The sequence below is a fragment of the Drosophila sulfurigaster genome, chromosome 2L (genome assembly GCF_023558435.1).
Source record: "Drosophila sulfurigaster albostrigata strain 15112-1811.04 chromosome 2L, ASM2355843v2, whole genome shotgun sequence".
NCBI lineage: Eukaryota > Metazoa > Arthropoda > Insecta > Diptera > Drosophilidae > Drosophila > Drosophila sulfurigaster.
In genome coordinates, this window is record NC_084881.1 from 6,124,305 (window position 1) to 6,144,716 (window position 20,412).

Here is a 20,412-nt window from a genome sequence, read left to right on the forward strand (position 1 = left end):
TCGGAATCATGTTCGGGATGCAGAAGAAAGCAACTCAAGCAGCGACGCGACGTCGCGACGACAGAGGCTAAGCAACGGCAAAATAAGCTACTGAGTCTGCCAGTGTTGCCATTTTAGCTAATTTATTGCTAGATCTAGCTATTTTGAAACTGCAAAAGCTAGAAGATTTTTTGAAATGCTATTAGCTAGAAATCTAGCAATTTTTTTTAATGCTTCGGCTACTTTTGGCACTTTTAAAAAAGTTCCGATAGCTCTTTTACCGATAGGATGTATTTTGAGGCTTACTCATAAAATTTGCATTATAGTTCGATTCTTTTTATAGTTCATGTGCGAACTTAGTTCGTTGACTCATTAGCTAAATACAAATGTGAAATTGTGAAACTGTGAAGCAGTGCTGCCAGTTTAGCAATTTAGTTGCTTTAGTTAATTTGCAACTTTTTTTAAAAAATGCTTTAGCTACAAATTTAGCAACTTTTTATTTCTCTTTTGGCAATTTTAGGTATTTTACTTAAGTCCTTTTTATTATATATTCCTTTTGTCATTCACTGCAAATTTTGCGATTAATAGTTTGCAATAAAATCGGGGCTTGTACGATATTTAACCAAGTGGTTCGATTATATGAGCTACTTGAGTTCACTGACTTGAAAAGTTAACTGCATTTAAAGAGTAATATTTGCCCCCTAAGTGTTAACAAAATCATAAAAATACGAAATCCTGTTTTTTTTATTTTTAATTTCAAGATTTTATTCTTAAATGAATTAAAAATGTACAAACTTGATGAATAATGTTATTTAAAATATTTAGCAATTTTGTTGGCTATTTTTTGTATAATTTTAGCAATTTTTAGCAATTTTTTTTCTGAAATCCAGCAATTTTAGCTACAGAGATTCTGGCAACACTGGAGTCTGCTGCAGAATATGAAAGTTGCGCATGCGCCAACGTCGACGTTAAAGCTGTTGTCGCTGACTTGAAGTCAGTTGCGAGGCAGAAGCGCGAGTGTTAAGAACGAAGAACATAAAGAGCGGCTGTTGTTGAATCAAGAGAACATTGTCAAAGCTTGAAAACATTTACATTGCGTCCAAGATGCTTTTGCAGACTTTCACGCTGCTGTTGCTTGGCACATCAGCGCTAGCGTCGCTGCCTGACGCTACGACCGAGGCGCTTGCTCCGTCTTCGACTTCGTCTGGTGGTCAGAGTCAAAATCAATCTCCTGTTCCCATCAAGGAGGAGCATTTCCCAGCAGTAGCGCCAGCAGATGCAGCGGAGGCCGCCTTAATTGAGGCACAGCCCGGCTTGCTGCAACCACCGCTGCCCGTGTCGCCTTCGTTGGATGCTGAGGACACAGGTCGTCGTCGCCTAATCACCTATGATCAGCGCCAGGAAGGACAATACAATATACGAGCAGATCTCGAAAACTTTATGATTGTGCTGATACCGCCAGGGCCACAGGAGGGTCTCAGCCTCTTGGATCTGCTGACCAAATCCTCGTTGCGTGGCGCCTCAAAAGGTGGCAGCAGCAACAAGCGGAAGCATGCTCATGCTGCAGCCCTCAAATCCTTCTACCAACGTCAACAGCATCAGCCACAGCAGCAACTCCAGTTGCCGCAAGGGCCCATCTCCGATTTCATTGAGGGTCGCACTCCCTACCATGTAGACATCTCGGCTGTCAGCGAGGAGCAGCAACAGCCGCGACTGCACCGCCAACAAGTGGACGTGCTGCCGCCCCAGCTGTTGCCCATGCCGCAGTTGATCAAGCCATATCATCTGGAGGCGGAGCCAGAGCTTATACAGGCCTTGCCACCGGTTGTCACTGCCAGCAGCAGCAGCTCGGGAGGCAACAATCTGTTGGAAGGTTACAACCAGATGGGATCGCATTATTATCGTAATTCACGCTCGCTGGGCGGTGACAGTTTCCTGGACACCAATCGCTTGTCGGCCACTGACACTGGCTCCAGTTCCAATGGACGCGCCATCAGCGTGCCAATTTATCGCTCGGACATCGCCCAAAGCCAGGTGCAACAGCACGCCAAGTCGGGCAGTGGCAACGCCCTATATCCGCCCATCGATGTGCCCGCGTACATAATAAACGAAGCTCAGCCGCGCCTCTGGCAGCTGGACGATGAACCGACGCCCATTCAACCCAAGCACTTGGTCGATGCCGACGTGCTGAGTTTTGAGCTGCTCGGTCTCGGCTCTGATGCTCTCGCCGATTCGAAGACTCTGTTGCGCGATGGCTTGGCTCGCTGTGCACCAGGCCAGCGTCGGGACAGTTATGGCGCGTGTCGCCAGGTCGAAGGCTACTGAGACTAAGACCTGAGTCACCTATTGAGACTGCTAAACGAAAGCGTATACTTAAGTTATCTATGTATTACCATTTAAATGATAAATGCAAACAGTTTTGCGAAAGTATTAGACTTAAGCTACTTAGGCACATGCTAAACAAACACAATCAATAAAACTCTTGAACTTCAATTTCAATCTCGAATTCAATTTCAAATTTGTAATTAAGCGCCAAGCGACCATGTTATTAATGGGGCAAAGTGGCGGAAGTTGCAGTTATGACAACGAAATGAAAACAAATTCAAAAACTACAACCGACCGTGTTCGACTCTGGGATACTTGTTACTTGTTAGCTATGATTATGGATACAATTAAAATGATTTATTTTATCTATTTAGAAAGAGGTAACTTTCTAATAATAGTGTTTTAAGTGATGGTAGCAAGCACCTTGGGAATACTTATAATGTTAGGCTTTTTTTTAGATAGATAGCATAATTGTGTTAGACGATAACAGTAATTGTGCAGTATTGTGCTTCCAACATTTTTTGGGATGCTTGGGGTATGGCTGTTGAAGGAAATTGTTAATTTTGACGACTAATATGATATTAAATTATAATAATATTTAAGTCTACTAAATATTTTTCATACACATTATATTTAAATCTTCGAAAAAGTGCTGTATGTTCTATTATCCAATATGTAGCCTTAAAAACTTTCGAAAAATGTTTAATAGGCATCGGTTATAGAATGTATACTTTGCAGAAATTTAGAAGAAAAAATTCTCTTGAAATGATCTGCTCTTACAGTCCCTAACAGTTGAAACATTAGTTGGGATACCCCTCATGAAGCTCATTGGTGCCGGGTATAAATTAAAAGTAACGGTAATGATGCACTGAAGGATAAGCGAAGTCAGCGTCTAACTCTAATGCCAACTAACTAACTGACATCAAGGGGCCAGCAGCGATAATAAAAGCGGCAATTGCTCAGGCTGAAAACTGAGGCTGAGGCCAGCGCCATAATTTCCTACAAGTTCTCGGCACTCGGCAGTCGACACTCGGCTGTGTTTTCAATTGCAAACCAGTTTCCATTGCACACAAAATAATAATAATAAAAAAAAAACAAAACTAGCAACAACAACTAAGACGAAAAAGCATCTAACATGCAGTTTCTAGTTTGCAATCTTCCTGTGGAGATTGGAATTGGCTAGAGTGTAAGTAATAGGCGCATTCTAAAGTGATCTCTGACGTTGGTCATTGAACCTGACCATCAACTATGTAAGTACACAGCTGAGCACACATACAGTCGTACAACAAAAACTATCTAACGTTTAGAATAAACAAAGTATTACAAGCTAGCAATTAGAACGTTTCACCGAATGAATGACTTACGTTTTTTCTCGCACTTAACTGAATTTGGGTTATTAGGTTATGTTCGTTTGCGCAAATAATTAAGCACTTTGTGGCGACTAATTGCATGCTCAAGTGCAGGGAATTAATTCAAATAGAAATACATATGTATTTGATGTAATTTACATGTTTGTCAAGGAAGCATTAGAACTGCGCATAATTGAGTGGCAAGCTGCGGTCAGTGGCAAATGCAACTGCATCTGCAGTGAAGGTTCTCACATTCTCATCACAATGCGGAAGTCTTTGGGCCATTGAACTGGAATCGGTTGCCTATTCACAGAATCGAGTTTTTTTTTTTCTTTTTTAACGATCAAACTTCTGGCAAAGGCTCATCTTATGCTCATGCCCAGAACTGTGGCTCATTCGTTGTCCGCTTTCAGACGACGGCGGTCCTGTCTACGCTATAAAAGAGAAGCATCCAAAAAGATGTGCAAATTCACCAATCGTCTGTTTGTCTTGTTCTTTCTGCAATTTATTGGCTTGGCCATGGCAAAGCCATCAAAAATGCGTAGCTCTGCCAGCGATTTGCTGGAGCTTTTGTACAACGATTATGGGGACTATGGCTATCAGCAAGAGGAGATCCATTATGATCAACGTCAGAAGGGCGAAGAAAATCTGAAATTACGTTTAGATGGTTTCGTAATTGGAATGCCATCGCAAGATGATTCCTCCTGGCTGGACATACTTGCCGATGAATATCTAAGTAAGTTGAATGGTTTCGAAAACTTAATTTACATAATGTAACATATCGCTCCTCTTAGCTAATCCATTCTCGAAAAAAACAGCTGCAGCAGACGGCGAGAATTCTGTAGCGGACACAATGACAGCACAAGTAGTAAATATACCCGCTCCAAAAAAGGACATCGAAAGCCGACAACACGCTAATGATGAAACCGCAAATCCACCGCGAACGAAGACTCATATGCTTCAACTACTGCAAATGTTGCGACGCACACAGCCCTAAAATAAATTATTATTATAATTTCAATTATTAAGCATACACAACATTTACAATATATACAAATTTTATCGAACCAATCACATACAGGACTTCAATTAGTTTCAAATTTAAATTTGGCGCTTTCAAGGGCTGGCCCACAACCTGCAATAATATTTTATATTTTGTTAACACTGTGCGCGATAGATAGTAACGATAAATGTGAAATATTATCAATACGCATCACGTTGTCACGATAGATTCACGCACACATAAAATACTTGTACTGGTATGGAATATCAGATATCAAATTCATACTTTTTAAAATAACAACAACAACCCTAACAATTTTGCAAATCTAAGATTACAAACAATGATTAAATCATTCACGACTTTTTAATGGCATAAAATTTCTAAAACTGCCGTAGCATTATTTTTAAATTAAAAAGAATTGTTTTTTATATTACTGATAATATTTACAGATACACCGATGTTTTCGGACTACATCTATGCACTTAAATGAATCACTTATTAAATAATTAGTTAGTATTATTTTATATGATCAAAATAACAGCACACAAGTTTCTTATATTAAAAATCGATGTATTAAAAGTATATCGATGTATCGATAACACCAGCAATGCTTCTTCACTTTAATTGAGCCAGCTTTAAGCATTACTTTTCATTTTTTAACAAAAATGTATGTGTGCGTGCTACTAGAGTACAAATAGAGCTATTTCAGAGAATGATTTGCAGTATTTTCGGACGAAGAGAATATTCAAGAACCTTCGTGTCCATCATTTATCGACGAGCAGCTGCAGGTATAAAAGCCGACGCTGCACCAACTGCGGTTCGTCAATACAAAACGAAGAACGAAGTGCGACGCAATTAATTCCATCACACAAATAACAACAGAGAATTGGTGTAACGAAATAAAATTACAAATAAACAGTAGTTTTGAAAAGCAGTTTACGCAACGTATATTTTAATAATAAACTGAAAATAAAAAGTTTTTAAAATGGCTGAACGACTATTAAAAATAACCTACCATGGTGCATCAGCTGGTGTAACGAAGAAAATAAATGCATATCTAAAAATGCCGTCCGCTTCATTGAATATATTGCACCGGGAAATTGAGATGTATCTGTTCCAGGAGCGTCAGCTGCCCAAAACCGAGATCAGGACATATTGGATAGGTAAGATATTGAATTGATGATATAATTGTGAAATAAATGGCAGTGCAACCAAATGGGTGCGGGTGCAGAGAACAGCAAGAATATTACAAATTGCGTTTATTTTGTAAATGTACGTTAGTACATATGTATATACAAATATACTGCGTTGTTACTTCTATGTCCAGTGTGATTCACAATAATGCGTATCAGTATCAGTAATAGATTTGATAGCGAAAATGTCGAAAAATCGACCACAAAAAACTACACAATGATTCATTTGCGCACGTATGTATGTACCAATTTATATACATATCTAATGAAGTAAATACATCGTAAGTACATGACATAGTACATGAATTAAGTTTTAGACTAATGAATGTTTAAACAAGAAACGAAGTACACCGCAGAAATCTACATACATATACTGCATTTTACTGTGTAGTTGTCCCACTCTAACGCATCCATTTCCCATATTGCTTCAAAACCAAAACAAAAGTTGGAGTTGCTCAACAGGTCCAAATCGATAGACAAAGAGTAGTCGACGATTTTGCTTAATTTAATAATAGTATTCTTTTGTATGTTTGCAAATCAGACCATGCATGTGTATATACATACATATATCAATTTCACAAGTTTGCCACAAAAACATCAGAAAATTGCGTTTCACTATTACTAATATATACATACTTTTTTTTTTAGATGCTGATTCTGATGAAATTGAGATTGTCAATCAAAATGACTATGACATTTTCTTGAGCCAATGTGAGAAGAACATGCATATGCAAATCTCAGGTGCCGGTGAAGAAAAGGTGGAACCCAAACACGATGAAACTGCTGCTCCACCAGTCGACGATATGAGCAATTTCGTCATTCATGATAATGTTCAATGCGATGCCTGTGGAACGTTGCCAATGATTGGTTTTCGCTACAAATGCGTGCAGTGTCCCAATTTTGATCTTTGCCAGCGCTGTGAGTCTGCGCACAAGCATTCTGATCACTTGATGGTGCGCATGCCAACCAACAACGGACCAAGCATCATCGATGCTTGGCTAAGTGGTCCAGAGGCTGGTACGCACCACCATCGTCGTTCGGGCCGTCGCTTCCGTGCTCAATGTCCATTCGGAGAAGCTGCTGCTGCTGCCACGGCAACTGCTTCATCTCAGCCAACAGCTGGAACAGCCACAGATTCGCACAAGGAGAGCCGTCGCGATCGACGTTCTACTCGTCGTCACGGTGGCTTAATGTCTCAGTTTGTTGAGATGATGAAGAACTTACCAGAGGCCGCAGCGGCAACAGCCACTTCAGCAGCCGCTGCTCCTTCGGCTGATCCAGACTCCAAGGAAACTCAGTGCAAGACTGAAGAACCGACTGCAGCAGCTACCACAAGCTCTGAAAATATTTCAACTGAATCGAAACCTGTTGTGGAGCCCGCTGTCACAGCCAATGTAGAGGAGCCAGTAGCTGCTCCACGCACCAAGGAGCAACCAAAACCTGAGGCAGCTGCTTCCACTACCAACAGCACCCCGACAACTCCAGTCATCAACCTGGAAAACTTGGCACAGATGGTGAATCCCGAGTATATGCGAGCTGGCATTGAAATCTTGAACAACTTTAGCGAAATGTTTGCTAAAATGATAGATCCTAATGAGGCAGCTGCCTTTGGGTGTGCGGATACTTCAATGGCTTCTAGTGCTTCCTCTGTTTCAAAGAAATCTGAAACTGTCTCTGAGACACCAAAGAATCCTGCCGAAACTGCAGAGTCTACTACATCAACATCTTCGGCCAAGTCTATTGATACACAAGCATCATCAGAAGAGCAATCAATGCCAGCAGCTTCTATCACATCTGTTGCATCTACGGTTACTGCTCCTATTTCCCCAGTCGCACAGTCTATTTCTGTTCCAATCGCAAACGAAGAAAAAGAAGAACGCCGCAGGTCAGATAGTTTGGATCAGGACTGGCAGATGATTGATAATAGTACTGCTCCCATTGCAAATGTGTCCAGTACCGATGCATTGATCAACTTGAACTCAACTAGCACCAATTCCGCTACCACTACGGATGCTTCGGTGTCGCCCTCGCGCGACTATGTGCAGCTTGGTGAAATGCTGCGTCAGCATATTAACGAGGAGCAGCAACGTGAACAGACAACGGCACATACCCAAACTTCACAAGTGGATACAGTGAGCACCTCGACGTCGACCAATTCGGTAGCCACTAACAGCATCTCGACATCGACAACAAATGCTCCTCGTCCTCTGGCACCAGAACAGAAGCGCACCGTGCCCATCTATCACACTGGTAATTTCACGTTTAGATATGAAATATGCGTAACTTGTTAATTTATTTGTTTCTTGTCATCACAGATGAACGTATTAATGCTGCAGTGCACGCTATGATGGCTATGGGCTTTAGCAACGAAGGTGCCTGGCTCACCCAGTTATTGGAATCGGTTGAGGGCAACATTCCCGCTGCTCTGGACATAATGCACACATCGCAAAGCGGACGCAACTGATGCTTTCTCTCACGCATCTATCACTTAATCCACTTCAATATCTAAAATATTATGTTAGTTTGTAGAAAACCGTAAGCGTCGGATCGGTTTTATTTGTGGTGATTGTTTGCTATATCCATCGCTAGTAACATGGAACTATAAGCTATATATATTTCTAATTGTATCCAGATGCAGTCGCAAATAATCAAAACTATATACAATATATTATATATACTATATCAATGTATCGTTATTAATCAACAAATAAAAGCATAAATATGAATGTAAAACAGTTTGAATATATCATAGTGTGGAATGAGGTTCGGGAACGAGAGTCAATTTTGTTTACTCGCTTATCTGCCTCCACAATAGCGTTACAATTTCGCGAGAAAATCGTCTCAGCTCGTAGTTCACAGTGGTGACAGTGGCAATAAACGTAAACAACTTGAATAACCGCACGTGGTGGGCTTTCCATTGACGTCGGGCAAAACCCGTGTTGTAGCTGTACATTTGGGAGATCATCAAAGACAGGAAACTGCTGAGAGCACAAAAGCGATGGACCAGCTGAAGCGCTTTGCTTGTGATGAAATAAAGTGGCAAGCCACTCAGAACAGTGCACAGCAGCAGAGCGCATCCAATGATACCTAAAGGAAGCAGAGATACAGTTAGGAAATATGCCATCGGATAGCTTGAAGTGAATTCACATGCACTTACCTGAGAAACCGTGATTGCTACGGAAGTGCTTGACGTTGGCATTTGGATCCTCGCGTTTGCGTTCAAGTTTCTGCCATGTTTTGATGCCAACACCACCGACGCCGACTACAAAGGCGAGCAGACCCAAGGCGCCGTGCAACAGATCTAAGTTGAAGATACCCAGGTAAGATTCGAGGACCCTGCTGTGCCGCACCAGCAGCGCTTCCCCTAAACAAAATACAAACTGTCAATGATAGAAAAAACGTCTAAATGTATTTTGAGTTCAAGGACGAGAGTGAGGATACTTACAGCTACGGTGCAGTAAAAGGCATGTCCCGCAGTGTGGACCATCTTCAAGGACACACATTTGTGCACCACGAACGCCGTGATACCTGCGAGGAGGACGTGCGAAACGAAGGTACAGAAACCAAAATAAAATCCCGCTGAGGCGATATCTATGCCTGCAGTGGTGTTGTTAAGGCTGCCATTGTCTTCGAGTTGTAATCCGGAATATTCCAGTAGATCTTCAGTTTCGCAAACATCAAGAGATCCCGAGGAGCTGCAGCCTTGTAAAACGTTGCTTGCCATTTTAATGCTATTTATTTGTTAAGCTTTTTATCTACTACGTGAGACACGCACGTTGGGCAGATAAGTTTTCGATTGCGCTGTAAAGTTTCGCGAGAACCGCGCGCTACAACAGTCTGGCAGCGTTTGAAACTCATGGCGCTGCCAGCAAACAGCTGAGCTCAGCTGGATCTCTCCGAGAACTTTCAAATCAATTGGAGCGTGACTCAGCGATCTTTCACGTGCTTCAGCTTCACCTTGGTGGGTAAAAGGCGGCAGCAGGGGCAGCGAACAGCAAAAAGCAACCACTCTACCAGCCACAGGTGCCGTCGCTTGGCATTGCTCAGATTTGCGGATATACACATCTATATGTTCATGAAGGTATACTCAGATTTTTAATCATTATCATGTTATTTTCGGCAAATACGAAACCGGTTTGCCAAATTGATCGCGGTACTTTTTCACAGTTGACGGCCGACTGCGCACAATTATTTCGGTTCACCCTAAAATCGCTGCCGTGAATCATTTCATTCGAATGTTATGAAATTCTAGCTGAAAGCAAAGTGGCTGTTAAAAGAGCGAGCACAAGTACAAGCAAAAACGAAAAATACGGTACCATCGACTATCAAATGCGCTACTTTGAATTCAGCTGTCTTCAACAACGACAGACCTAAAAAATTAGGAAGTTGTCAGCATACACACGGAAGGCACATTAAATTAGTACTCTGCAACAATTTAATTAGTATACAAAATGATAAAATATTTTTTAATATTGGTAGAGATATTTTCTAGTGCGTGACGTGTGCTTACATTACACAGTTCGTGACGTAATAAAAAAATAAGGAGATATTAAATGATGGAAATAAAGTTTTATAGAATAACTTCTAATACAGAAACTCTTTAGGAGCTGTTATGAATGCAAAGTTTGAAAGTCATATCAGTCTTTTGTGAACTCCGGACGATTGATGATAATTGAGTACCATTAAAAGGGGACTCACATTCACTGCAATCTTCGTTTCATGACAATGTGAAAATAAAACACACCAAATGATGACGTCATTTAAGATAAAATAGCTAAGCACAACAAATACATCTAAAAACAGCTCACGCATACAAATGTATGTATGTGCATTTGTTTGCCACAGAGCGGCAATAAACAGAGAGACACAGAGAGAAAAAGTTAGTAAGCAGTTGCCTTTCACGTCGTCTGCCGGTTTGTTTTCAGTTGTGTTGTTGATTTCTCAATAAATTGTTTATCACTTTGGCTAGTGGAAAATATCAACCAGAAATTGTTTAAAATCCCAAAATTTAGATCATCATAGTGAAAACTAATTTAACAAAAAAAATACGATATTTTAACATTACTGGAACGCTGGTAAAGGTTTTTCCCAATCCCAAAAAAGTACGGCAATAGTCAATTAAAATTAATAACCACATCTATACGTGACAATCGTGACGTCATTGGGTGCGACACGAAGCAAATAAATTAACCTAAACTCTTAAATATACGCTAAACATATGACAATTAAAGTGCTAATAACTAACCAGAATATGAAATAAAATATAAACAAAATTTCACATCGAATTTAAGATTCATTTAATTAAGCACACAAGTGAGAAATGAAATCTATATTATTTCAATGCACGAAATGGCTATTATTACTTATAACTCATATAATAGTGCATCCACTATTATTGTGCTTATCAAGATCTGAACGCCCTTTAAAAACAAATAAAAATCAGATATGTATGTATGTATATGTACTATAAATGTATGAGTTGATTTGTGTCACAGTTAAAACGTTTTTCAGGTTTTTTTGTTGTCCGTATACTAGTGAAATACTTCATACTGTATGATATCATATTTACAGTACCTGCAAGCAATATTCTTCGTCTTGCCCCACAATTGCGATTGCTATGCTTTCAAATGTCAAGAAAAAGTTGTCTCGATAAATTCTATTTTTATCTAGTGTATATACATAAAATATGTGATATTTATATAAAAAAAAAATATATGATTTATATTAGTACGTAATTTGTAATATGGATGTTGTATATGCCTTATTTCCGATACATTCTACCAATGAAATCGCAAACACATTAAAAGTTCAGGGCCAGTGACATAGGGTTATATTTCACAAACGATAATAAAATACTTGGAATTTTTAAAAATTATTTTCAAATTCCCAAGTAGAAATTAATTAAGAATTAAATGTCGTATAGATAGAGTAGGGAGGTTCTTTTGAAGAAAACTTGTTTTCAAATGTAGCCTCTCTTGATCTTCTTCTTACGACTTACCGGCAAGTTATTCGTTTTGTTTCATTACTTAATTTGACTTTAAATTTCTTTAATTGATTCTCGGTCATTATTCATAGCAGACATACACGTACTCGTTTATAATTATCAGTGTCTATTTTATTTGTTTTGGTTTTTTTTATTTTTTGATTGGCCTTTTTCTGTTGTTGTTGTGTGGCTAAAGTTAGCGTCGATGCGCTGCTCGACTCAGTTCAGATTTTTATTGAAAAAACCTGAAAATAACAAGTAAGAAAGTTTTAGTCGAGTGTGCTCGGCTGTTAGATACCCGCCTCCCCATTTTCAATATAATCATACTCGAAAATATATACCAAATTAAATTTACGACAATATATTAAAAAAAAAAATTGGAGACAATTTTTGGTATACCAATATACTATTTTAAAATATTCCATAATGTACAAAATATACCAGGTTGTCCGCCAAAGCATCTAAAACCGACTACAGTAGCCGTTTTTTTCTACACAAAATTATTTCTTAAATGATTTTTAAAATTTTTTTAGGATCGCACCAAAATTATCATGAATTAAAACTATACTTGCTAATACATTTTTTAACTTTGCGGTGGCGGAACTGGGGGTGCATCAATCTAAAGCGAACTTGTTCCTTGTTCTTTAAAAAAAAAAAACTAACAAGTGCTGTCGAAGAAAATTATACTTTATCTCTAATATTCTCTGAGATCTGGGTGTGCATACGAACGGACGGACAGACAGGCAGACGGACATAGCTGTATCATCTCTGCTGTTGCCGTTGATCAAGAATATATATTTTATGAGGTCGGAGGTGACCCATTCTGCCTTTTACATAGATTACCTGCTCACACAAAGTTATAATACTCTTCTACCTCACGGGTAGCGGGTATAAAACGTACTACATACATATAACAAATCCCGCATGTGAGCAGCTCAACCAGTCGAAGCTCAGCTCTGAGCCCGGTCGGTTGTGTTATCGCAGCCTATTGTAAATCTTCTCTTAACTTTAACCAGACTATTTATTAGTTATTATTATCGTTTTCTTCCAATAACACAAAACAATAATTCAAAATGCGTCGAGTAGACGCTTTTGCTGTCATCACTTTCGTGGCTATCGGTGGTATCCTACAAATGGCGGAACTAGTCAAGTGTGAGGGGTAAGTAAAAATCCAACCTATGTATGTATAGTATTATGATTTACAAATTTCTGTGTATACAAATACTATTTTAAATGTGGATTTCATTGATTTTTCCTTTAATTTTTTTTTTTTAATGAATAAATAGTATCATCTAGGGTAAAGTTCATTGTGCCAAATATGTATATTGCTATAGAAAAACACCGCCATTATTTAATTTTTTTTTGTTGTGGAGTGGCTCAAATTTTGTCACAGATAAATGACATCTTATACCTAGATGACTTAAGCGAGACCCGATTTAGTTTATTATTTTGCTGTTTATTGATAGCGTAACGACGACCTTACTTTAGATAAAAACGGGTCCCTCATTCAGGTTTTAGCCTACCTATAAATCTACGTACATATAGTTTGCTCATCGCTTAACACCTTATAAGTAATATATAAATTTGTTCTGCCCATTAGCAGTTGTTTTTCTGAGAAGATTACTGGAAATACAAATATATTAGCTAGACATACTAATGAATCTTCCCAGAGTTAAACAAAACGTAGTTTTGTTGTATTAAAAGTTACATTCCATCTTATGCATCTAACCCGAAACAAATTTCAATATTTATTTCAATATCAGATGGATATATAATTTGTAGCACTTACCCACTATCAGCTCATAAAGATCGAAAAGAAAATATAAGATTGTCAATTAATTAATGTCAAATATATGTTTGGTAGTAAGTTGTTAAATTATTACCAAATTAAACAAGCAGAAAAAATTGAAATTTTATTAATTAGGACGGCTCATAGTCGGAAATCTGATTTTATGTCACGGTAAGAGCTTTCATTTTAAGAAAGTCCAAAACATTCACGGCTCATTTTTAATTCAACTTACATAGCATGGCACAGAAGCCGGTTTCCACAGATCAGGTTCTAAAAGTATGTACCGTTAAATGTGTGCAAATTAAATAAATTTTATAAATGACTCAAAGCAGAGAAATTTTATTTGCAAAATGTCGAATATAAAATACTCTTGCAAAGTGAAGTCAATTTAATAAAAAACTTTTGATAATCATAGTTTATAAAGATATCTGAAGAAAGTGTGATAAGTGGCCTCTACATATATAATAATTCAATTAAGACAGATTAGGATAACTTGAATTCTGAATTTCTAAATTTAGAATACAGTTAACTGATGTATGCAAATGTCGAAATGTTTGAAACAGTCCCAATCACATGATAAACTTGAATAATTTTGTATTTTTAACAATTAATTCGTTATCAAAGTTTCAAGACAAGCTTCTGAAAGGTTGCAGGGGTCTTTTTATATTTTGTTTGAATGGTGGAATACGACAAATAGGAACATAATCAAATAATTTCAACAACACAATTTGAAATCAAAACGTACTGAAGCGACAGAATTTAGTTCATACATATTATATATTGAACTGTACGCATCTGTGTCGAGCTGATATTGAGAAACTTCAAGCGTGGCATTGAATGTTCATGTTCACAAAAAAATATAAAAACAAAACAAAAAAAAAAACCCCCATAGAAATCAAATTTAAAAGCTAATGAATGTTTTTATGTTTGGAGATTATTAATTCAACTTGAAATTTTGTTGATTATAATTAAGTATTAAATATTAATTTAATTGTTTTGTCCCCGCAGTCAATACACTATCGTTGGACCTGGAACTATACACTCGCATCGTGATTACAATGTGGCTGTTGCCGTTCACAATACTAAGGAGCCAGTCACACTGAAAGTTGGCATTACAGGACCTTCGCACAATGAGACACAAACAGTGGAGCTCGCCAAGCCCGATGAGTTCAAGCAGATTACCTTCAGTTTGCCCCCGCTGAAGTCTGGTGACTATAATCTTACAGCGGAGGGTGTGTCGGGATTGGAGTTCAAAAATACTACAAAGCTGGAGTGGGCTGAGTTCAAGGCCTATGTAAAGATACAAACCGACAAGGGAAAGTATAAGCCAGGCGATACTATCAACTATCGTGTGCTCTTCTTAGATGAGAACTTGAAGCCAGATAAGGCCGATGATAATGTGGTCGTGTGGTTCGAGGACTCAAAGCGTAATCGTATTAAGGAGGAAAAACACATCAAGACGCGAAGTGGTGTCTATACAGGCAAATTTGTACTCTCTGAATTTGCCACATTGGGCAGCTGGTCACTTATTGCTCAGAATGGAGGATCCTACTATTCAGATGAGCGCGTTTACTTTGATGTGGAGAAGTATGTTCTGCCGAAGTACTCGATTAGTATGGACGCCACGCAGTCAGTGTCGGTCAAGGATGGTGACATGCAGGTCGTGGTCCGAGCCAAGTGAGTAGTTAAAAGATAGATACATATATTCCTAACCACCAATCGAACCAATTATTTTTAATAAGTTACACCTACGGCAAGCCGGTGAACGGAAAAGTTCTACTTAATTTGCATACGGATGAGTCGAGCACATGGAGCAATGTGGATGGAAAGACAGTGCGCACAGATACTCCCGGTTATGCCATCATCAGGACTGCAGATATGGTCAACGGCAAGGCAAAGTTTGATATAAATGTGAAAGAATTCGAAAATCATTTGCCCTACAAGACCTCGGCGACGTATGCTCAGATTTTGGCTACTGTTGAGGAGGACTTTACCGGTGTGAAGCTCAATGAAACTGGTGGTACTTTGATCTATCCCTACCGCTACGAGATGACGTGCACGGATTACAGTAGCTGCTACTCATTTGTTCCCGACAAGGAGCATGAAATTATTTTCAAGATCACACTCGTAGATGGTACTCTTCTGCAGGACACTAAAGGTGTGGTAAAGGTAGGCATTCGGTAGTGATTAAGCGCATTTCAAACCAATAAATTAAATTGATATTCCCCATTAAGGTCAAATTCACCGAGGGTATACGTCATAGAATATATGGGGATGAGTCGGAATTGCCTAAGATCGAGAAGGAACCCTTGTTCTTTGAGACTCACCTCAACGAATCAAGTTTGGCTGTTTTCAAGGTCGTCTTACCTGATCTACCAGACATGGAGAATTTCACACGTTACTACAAGATCGAGCTGAATTATGGCGGCGAAGATCGTGAACTTTACACCACCTATCCCTACAGGGAGCCCAAAAAAATTGAAAACCCTGAAGAGGAAAAGGAGAAGGAATGGTTCAAGGTTGATGTGCAGAGACCCAAGGACACCTGGAGGTTTGAATAAATAATTAACCATATTAATCCAATTCTAACCTATTTACATTCTCTTTCACTCGAGTGTAGTCTTAAGATTGGGCAGGAGTATCAGGTTACTCTGAATTCGAGCAGACCCCTCAACTACTTTGTGTACAATATTATTGGACGTGGCAATGTGCTACACACGGAACGTGTGGAGCTCAGTGAACCCCAGAAGGTTTACAATATCACTCTGACGCCATCATTTATCACATCACCCAATGGTCGCATTTATGTTTACTATGTGGATGACACTGGTGAATTCCGTTACGCTGAGGAGAGTTTCCACGTCGAGGTGGAACTCCAGAACCAGATCAATGTTACTGCTCCGGAGGAGGTGAAACCAGGCGCAGAAGTTGAGTTGGAGATCAAGACGGCTCCTCAGTCGTTTGTTGGTCTATTGGCTGTGGATAAGAGCGTCTTGCTATTGGGCAACAACAATGATCTGAGACATGATACGTTCAACTGGCGTCTAAGTCGCTACGACACAAGCACTCCTTGGCAAGGTGGTTACTCCTATTATCCTGGTGAACGCAGCGGAGTTGTCACAATGACGAACGCTAATTTCTTTTACAATCGTACGGCGCCCGTTTATTACCCACGTAAGACGAAATTACGTAAGCAATCCAAACATTATTCTGACTTCCATAAATTGCAGAGGCCTTTTCAGGTGGTGTCATGCGCAAGACAGGTGTCTTACATAGTGTCCAAACCACCAGTGCCGCCTTCGGTGCAGCTGCTCCCGTGGCCGACGCAGTTGGCGGTTTTGCTGAAACTGCAGCAGCTGCACCTGCGGCGCCTGTGGTCCGCAGGAACTTTGTGGAAACGTGGCTGTTTGAAGACATTGAGGAGACCAAATCCGAGATTTTCAAGTGGGTCAGGAAGATTCCCGATACCATTACAAGCTGGGTGCTCACCGCTTTTGCTGTGCATCCCGAGAAGGGACTGGCCGTAACCAATGATCAACTGAACATTAAGACATTCCAGCCATTCTTTGTATCCATTCGCTTGCCCTACTCCGTGAAGCGTGGCGAAGTCATCAGTGTGCCCGCCCTGGTCTTCAACTACCTACCCAAGCAGCTGGACGTGGAGGTTGTACTCAACAACGAGGACAATGAATACGAGTTTGTGGATGTCTCCAACGAAGTTATTGACGAACAGAAGCGTTCGCAGACAGTACGAGTGGGTGCCAACGCTGCAGCTGGTGTTTCCTTCCTGGTGCGTCCCAAGATCATTGGCAACATACTGCTCAAGTTTACGGCCATTTCCCCTGTGGCAGGCGATGCTGTGCACAAGACTCTGAAGGTGGTGCCTGAAGGTGTTACAGAGTACAGAAACCGCGCTTTCTTCGTCAATCTGAAGGATGCTGGTGAGCACAAAGATAGCTTTGAACTGGAATTGCCAGAAGATATTGTACCGGACTCACAGCATGTGGAATTTGGCTTAGTCGGCGATCTGCTTGGTCCCGTGATTAAGAATCTAGAGCGTCTGCTGCATTTGCCCAGCGGCTGTGGTGAGCAGACAATGTCCAAGTTGGTACCCAACTATCTGGTGCATGACTACCTGAAGAGCATTAAGAAGCTGACACCCGAGCTGGACGCTCGCATTAAGCGTAACTTGGAGCAGGGCTATCAACACATGTTCCATTATCGTCACGACGATGGCAGCTATAGCTCGTTTGGTCCCGGCAAGTGGCGCGAGGAGGATCCAGATCGCAATGGATCCACCTGGCTGACTGCCTATGTGTTACGTTCGTTTAGCCAGATCAAGGACATCATTAAGGTGGACGAGAAACAACTGGAACAAGGCTTTGAGTTCCTACTCACTCGCCAGGCCGAGAACGGCAGCTTTACTGAGACAGGCGAATACTTCTATGGCTCAACCCGTTCAGGACTTACGCTCACGGCCAACGCACTGCTCGCCTTGTTGGAACAGGAGAAGCCCAACCAAGAGGCTATTGACAAGGCTGTTGCCTATTTGAGCGCCAATACTAATGAAAAAGAATCGGTAGAGCTTTTGCCTCGAGCCATTGCCACCTATGCTCTGCAGAAGGCCAAGGCCCCGGATGCTGCCAAGCATGTGGCGGCGATTAAGGCCCTAGCCAAGACTGAAGATGATCGTACTTGGTGGTCCGACGATGTGGAGAAGCTGAGGCCCGGTAGATGTGGTCGCTGGTGGTGCTGGATCTGGAGTCACGACATCGAAATCACCTCATACGCACTGCTCACATTGCTCGAAGAGGAGTCTCCCGAGTCGGTACTCGATTCGATCCGTTGGCTGGTGGCTCAGCGTAATAGCTACGGTGGTTTTGCCTCCACTCAGGATACAGTGACCGGTCTGCAGGCTCTGATTCAGTTCGCCAAGAAGTCTGGTTATGAGGCAGCCAAGTGGGATCTGAGCGTTTCCAATCAAGGCCAGCGCGAAAAGACCGAGAAGCTTACTGTCAACGAGGAGAATGATTTGTTGCTCCAAACCGTAGAGTTTCCCCAGGGCACCAAGTCATTGACTTATGAGGCCAAGGGCACGGGTGCAGCCTTGGTTCAAATCAGCTATCAGTATAATATCGTCGAAAAGGATCCAAAGCCGAGTTTCAAGATTCAAACGATCATTAAGCCAGAGACCACCAAGTCAAAGCTGGAGTTGAGCGTGTGCGTGGAGTACGTAGAAGAGGGCAAAGCGAAGGCTTCCAATATGGCCATATTGGAAGTATCACTGCCCTCCGGCTACACTGTCGAAGAGGACAGCTTTAAGGAGATCCAGGAGATTGAGCGCGTCAGGGTGAGTTTTAATTAAGTAGACTATAATTAATTTACTAATATTTATATCTTGCTTTTTCCAGCTGGTTGAAACCAAGAATGACGACTCTGTGGTGGTCATCTATTTTGAGAGCCTGCCTAAGGGTGAGCTCAAGTGCGTGCCCATCGAAGCGTTCAAGACCCACGCAGTAGCCAATCAGAAGCCCTCTCCAGTCGTTCTCTATGACTACTACGATAACAACAAGAAAGCCACTGATTACTATCAGGTGGAATCGAAACTTTGCGATATCTGTGAAGGCGACGATTGTACCGCCAAGTGTTAGACGAGATTTTTTCCTATTTGCGAATAGGAATAAATTCAATTCTGATAAATTAAATAAACTGTTGTGATCATAATGTACTTCTAAATTGTTTCTCTTATAAAACTGCGGATAAAACTATTTTTCCTAGTCGGTTGATTCGAAAACTATTAAAAACTAATTAAAAAGCTCGATATTTTTGTAAATGTAATATAATTATTTCTCAGTATTTTCAAGATTTTCTTTAAATGAATATTAAAGTATAATGTCATTCATTTTGTTATTATATTTACAAAAACCTTTGACTTTTTTCTTTAGGATTTAATACTAAAAATATTTGTATTAAATAAGAATAAAAGAAGAATTTTATATATCTTTGAGTAAATGACTCACAAAGAATATTAAGAACTGGGAGATTGTAAGTTTTACACAATTAGTAACAAAAATTAATCTTCCTAAACCTTATGCTCATTAATCAAAACATACATAGAAATTAAATTTGCCAACAGCGTTATTATCACATTACATATGACTGATCACGACTAATCATTTAATGCAAACCCCAAATGGTAAGAGTGAGGATGACGACATTGTAATATTTGAAAGTTGATTATCAAATGTTTTAATAGTATATTCTATTTTAAAGTATACTTAAGGATAGTCCATAACTTACGTAGTCAGATTTTTCGTGATTTTGACTCAATCCCTCTCATGAAATCAAAAGTAATTATTCAAGTAACTCCTCCCCATGAATTAAGTAATCATACCAAAACAAAAAACAAAACCAGATATGTAGATACCTTTTTCTTGTTTTATTCTATGGATTATCTGAACGGAGCTGAAATCTAATCCAATAGATATAATTAACACTTAAGCAAGCTCAATTTTCCACACGCAAAGCTCATCTTCAATATGTAAATGCACTTGCTTTTATTTAAATCAGTTCGGTGCAAAATCTTGAAATTAATACTTGCAATGTAATTATTGTCCAAGATATTCAAATATAATCAACTCTTCGGCCCCTCCCCCCTAGAAAGCCTCACGCTAAGTGAAATCGTGTAAAGCGAAACATGGATTCACTACAAAAAAGACGTTTGGTTCTGAAATTCAAAAATTGGCAATAAACAATTTTGTTATTGTTCAAATTTGGTCTGTTAAAAATTA

The 20,412-nt window shown here is 39.9% G+C and overlaps 5 protein-coding genes and 1 long non-coding RNA gene across 10 annotated transcripts; 4 read left to right on the top strand and 2 right to left on the bottom strand.

Moving 5' to 3' along the window:
* The first annotated feature begins 945 nt into the window (after positions 1-945).
* Positions 946-2,472, top strand: LOC133835021 (uncharacterized). The gene has a single exon (XM_062264871.1). The coding sequence runs from the start codon at positions 1,084-1,086 to the stop codon at positions 2,302-2,304; it is 1,221 nt and encodes a 406-aa protein (XP_062120855.1). The 5' UTR covers positions 946-1,083; the 3' UTR covers positions 2,305-2,472.
* A 1,299-nt stretch (positions 2,473-3,771) lies between these two features.
* LOC133835051 (uncharacterized) lies at positions 3,772-4,787 on the bottom strand. Its single transcript, XR_009893509.1, has 2 exons — positions 4,699-4,787; positions 3,772-4,646 (listed from the first exon to the last, which is right to left on the bottom strand). It is a non-coding gene; the product is annotated as an uncharacterized LOC133835051 (long non-coding RNA).
* On the top strand, positions 4,023-4,720 carry LOC133835036 (uncharacterized). Its single transcript, XM_062264894.1, has 2 exons — positions 4,023-4,389; positions 4,448-4,720. The coding sequence occupies exons 1-2, from the start codon at positions 4,023-4,025 to the stop codon at positions 4,648-4,650; spliced, it is 570 nt and encodes a 189-aa protein (XP_062120878.1). The 3' UTR covers positions 4,651-4,720.
* Positions 4,788-5,397: 610 nt separating the features above from the next.
* LOC133835009 (protein ref(2)P) lies at positions 5,398-8,582 on the top strand. The gene is made up of 3 exons (XM_062264850.1): positions 5,398-5,819; positions 6,498-8,099; positions 8,165-8,582. The coding sequence occupies exons 1-3, from the start codon at positions 5,642-5,644 to the stop codon at positions 8,311-8,313; spliced, it is 1,929 nt and encodes a 642-aa protein (XP_062120834.1). The 5' UTR covers positions 5,398-5,641; the 3' UTR covers positions 8,314-8,582.
* Positions 8,518-9,596, bottom strand: LOC133835033 (uncharacterized). The gene is made up of 3 exons (XM_062264890.1): positions 9,295-9,596; positions 9,007-9,229; positions 8,518-8,936 (listed from the first exon to the last, which is right to left on the bottom strand). Exons 1-3 carry the CDS (start codon positions 9,571-9,573, stop codon positions 8,638-8,640), a joined length of 801 nt encoding a protein of 266 aa, XP_062120874.1. The 5' UTR covers positions 9,574-9,596; the 3' UTR covers positions 8,518-8,637.
* A 232-nt stretch (positions 9,597-9,828) lies between these two features.
* Positions 9,829-19,349, top strand: LOC133834998 (alpha-1-inhibitor 3). 5 transcript variants are annotated; one of them, XM_062264831.1, is made up of 8 exons: positions 9,829-9,930; positions 12,919-12,991; positions 14,630-15,298; positions 15,364-15,790; positions 15,856-16,172; positions 16,242-16,810; positions 16,864-18,971; positions 19,033-19,349. In XM_062264831.1, exons 2-8 carry the CDS (start codon positions 12,966-12,968, stop codon positions 19,270-19,272), a joined length of 4,356 nt encoding a protein of 1,451 aa, XP_062120815.1. In that variant the 5' UTR covers positions 9,829-9,930; positions 12,919-12,965; the 3' UTR covers positions 19,273-19,349. The 5 variants fall into 5 exon arrangements, with proteins under 5 accessions (XP_062120815.1, XP_062120814.1, XP_062120812.1 ...); XM_062264830.1 differs by lacking the exon at positions 9,829-9,930 and adding an exon at positions 10,934-10,951; XM_062264828.1 differs by lacking the exon at positions 9,829-9,930 and having other exon boundaries at positions 12,769-12,991.
* Positions 19,350-20,412: the final 1,063 nt, after the last annotated feature.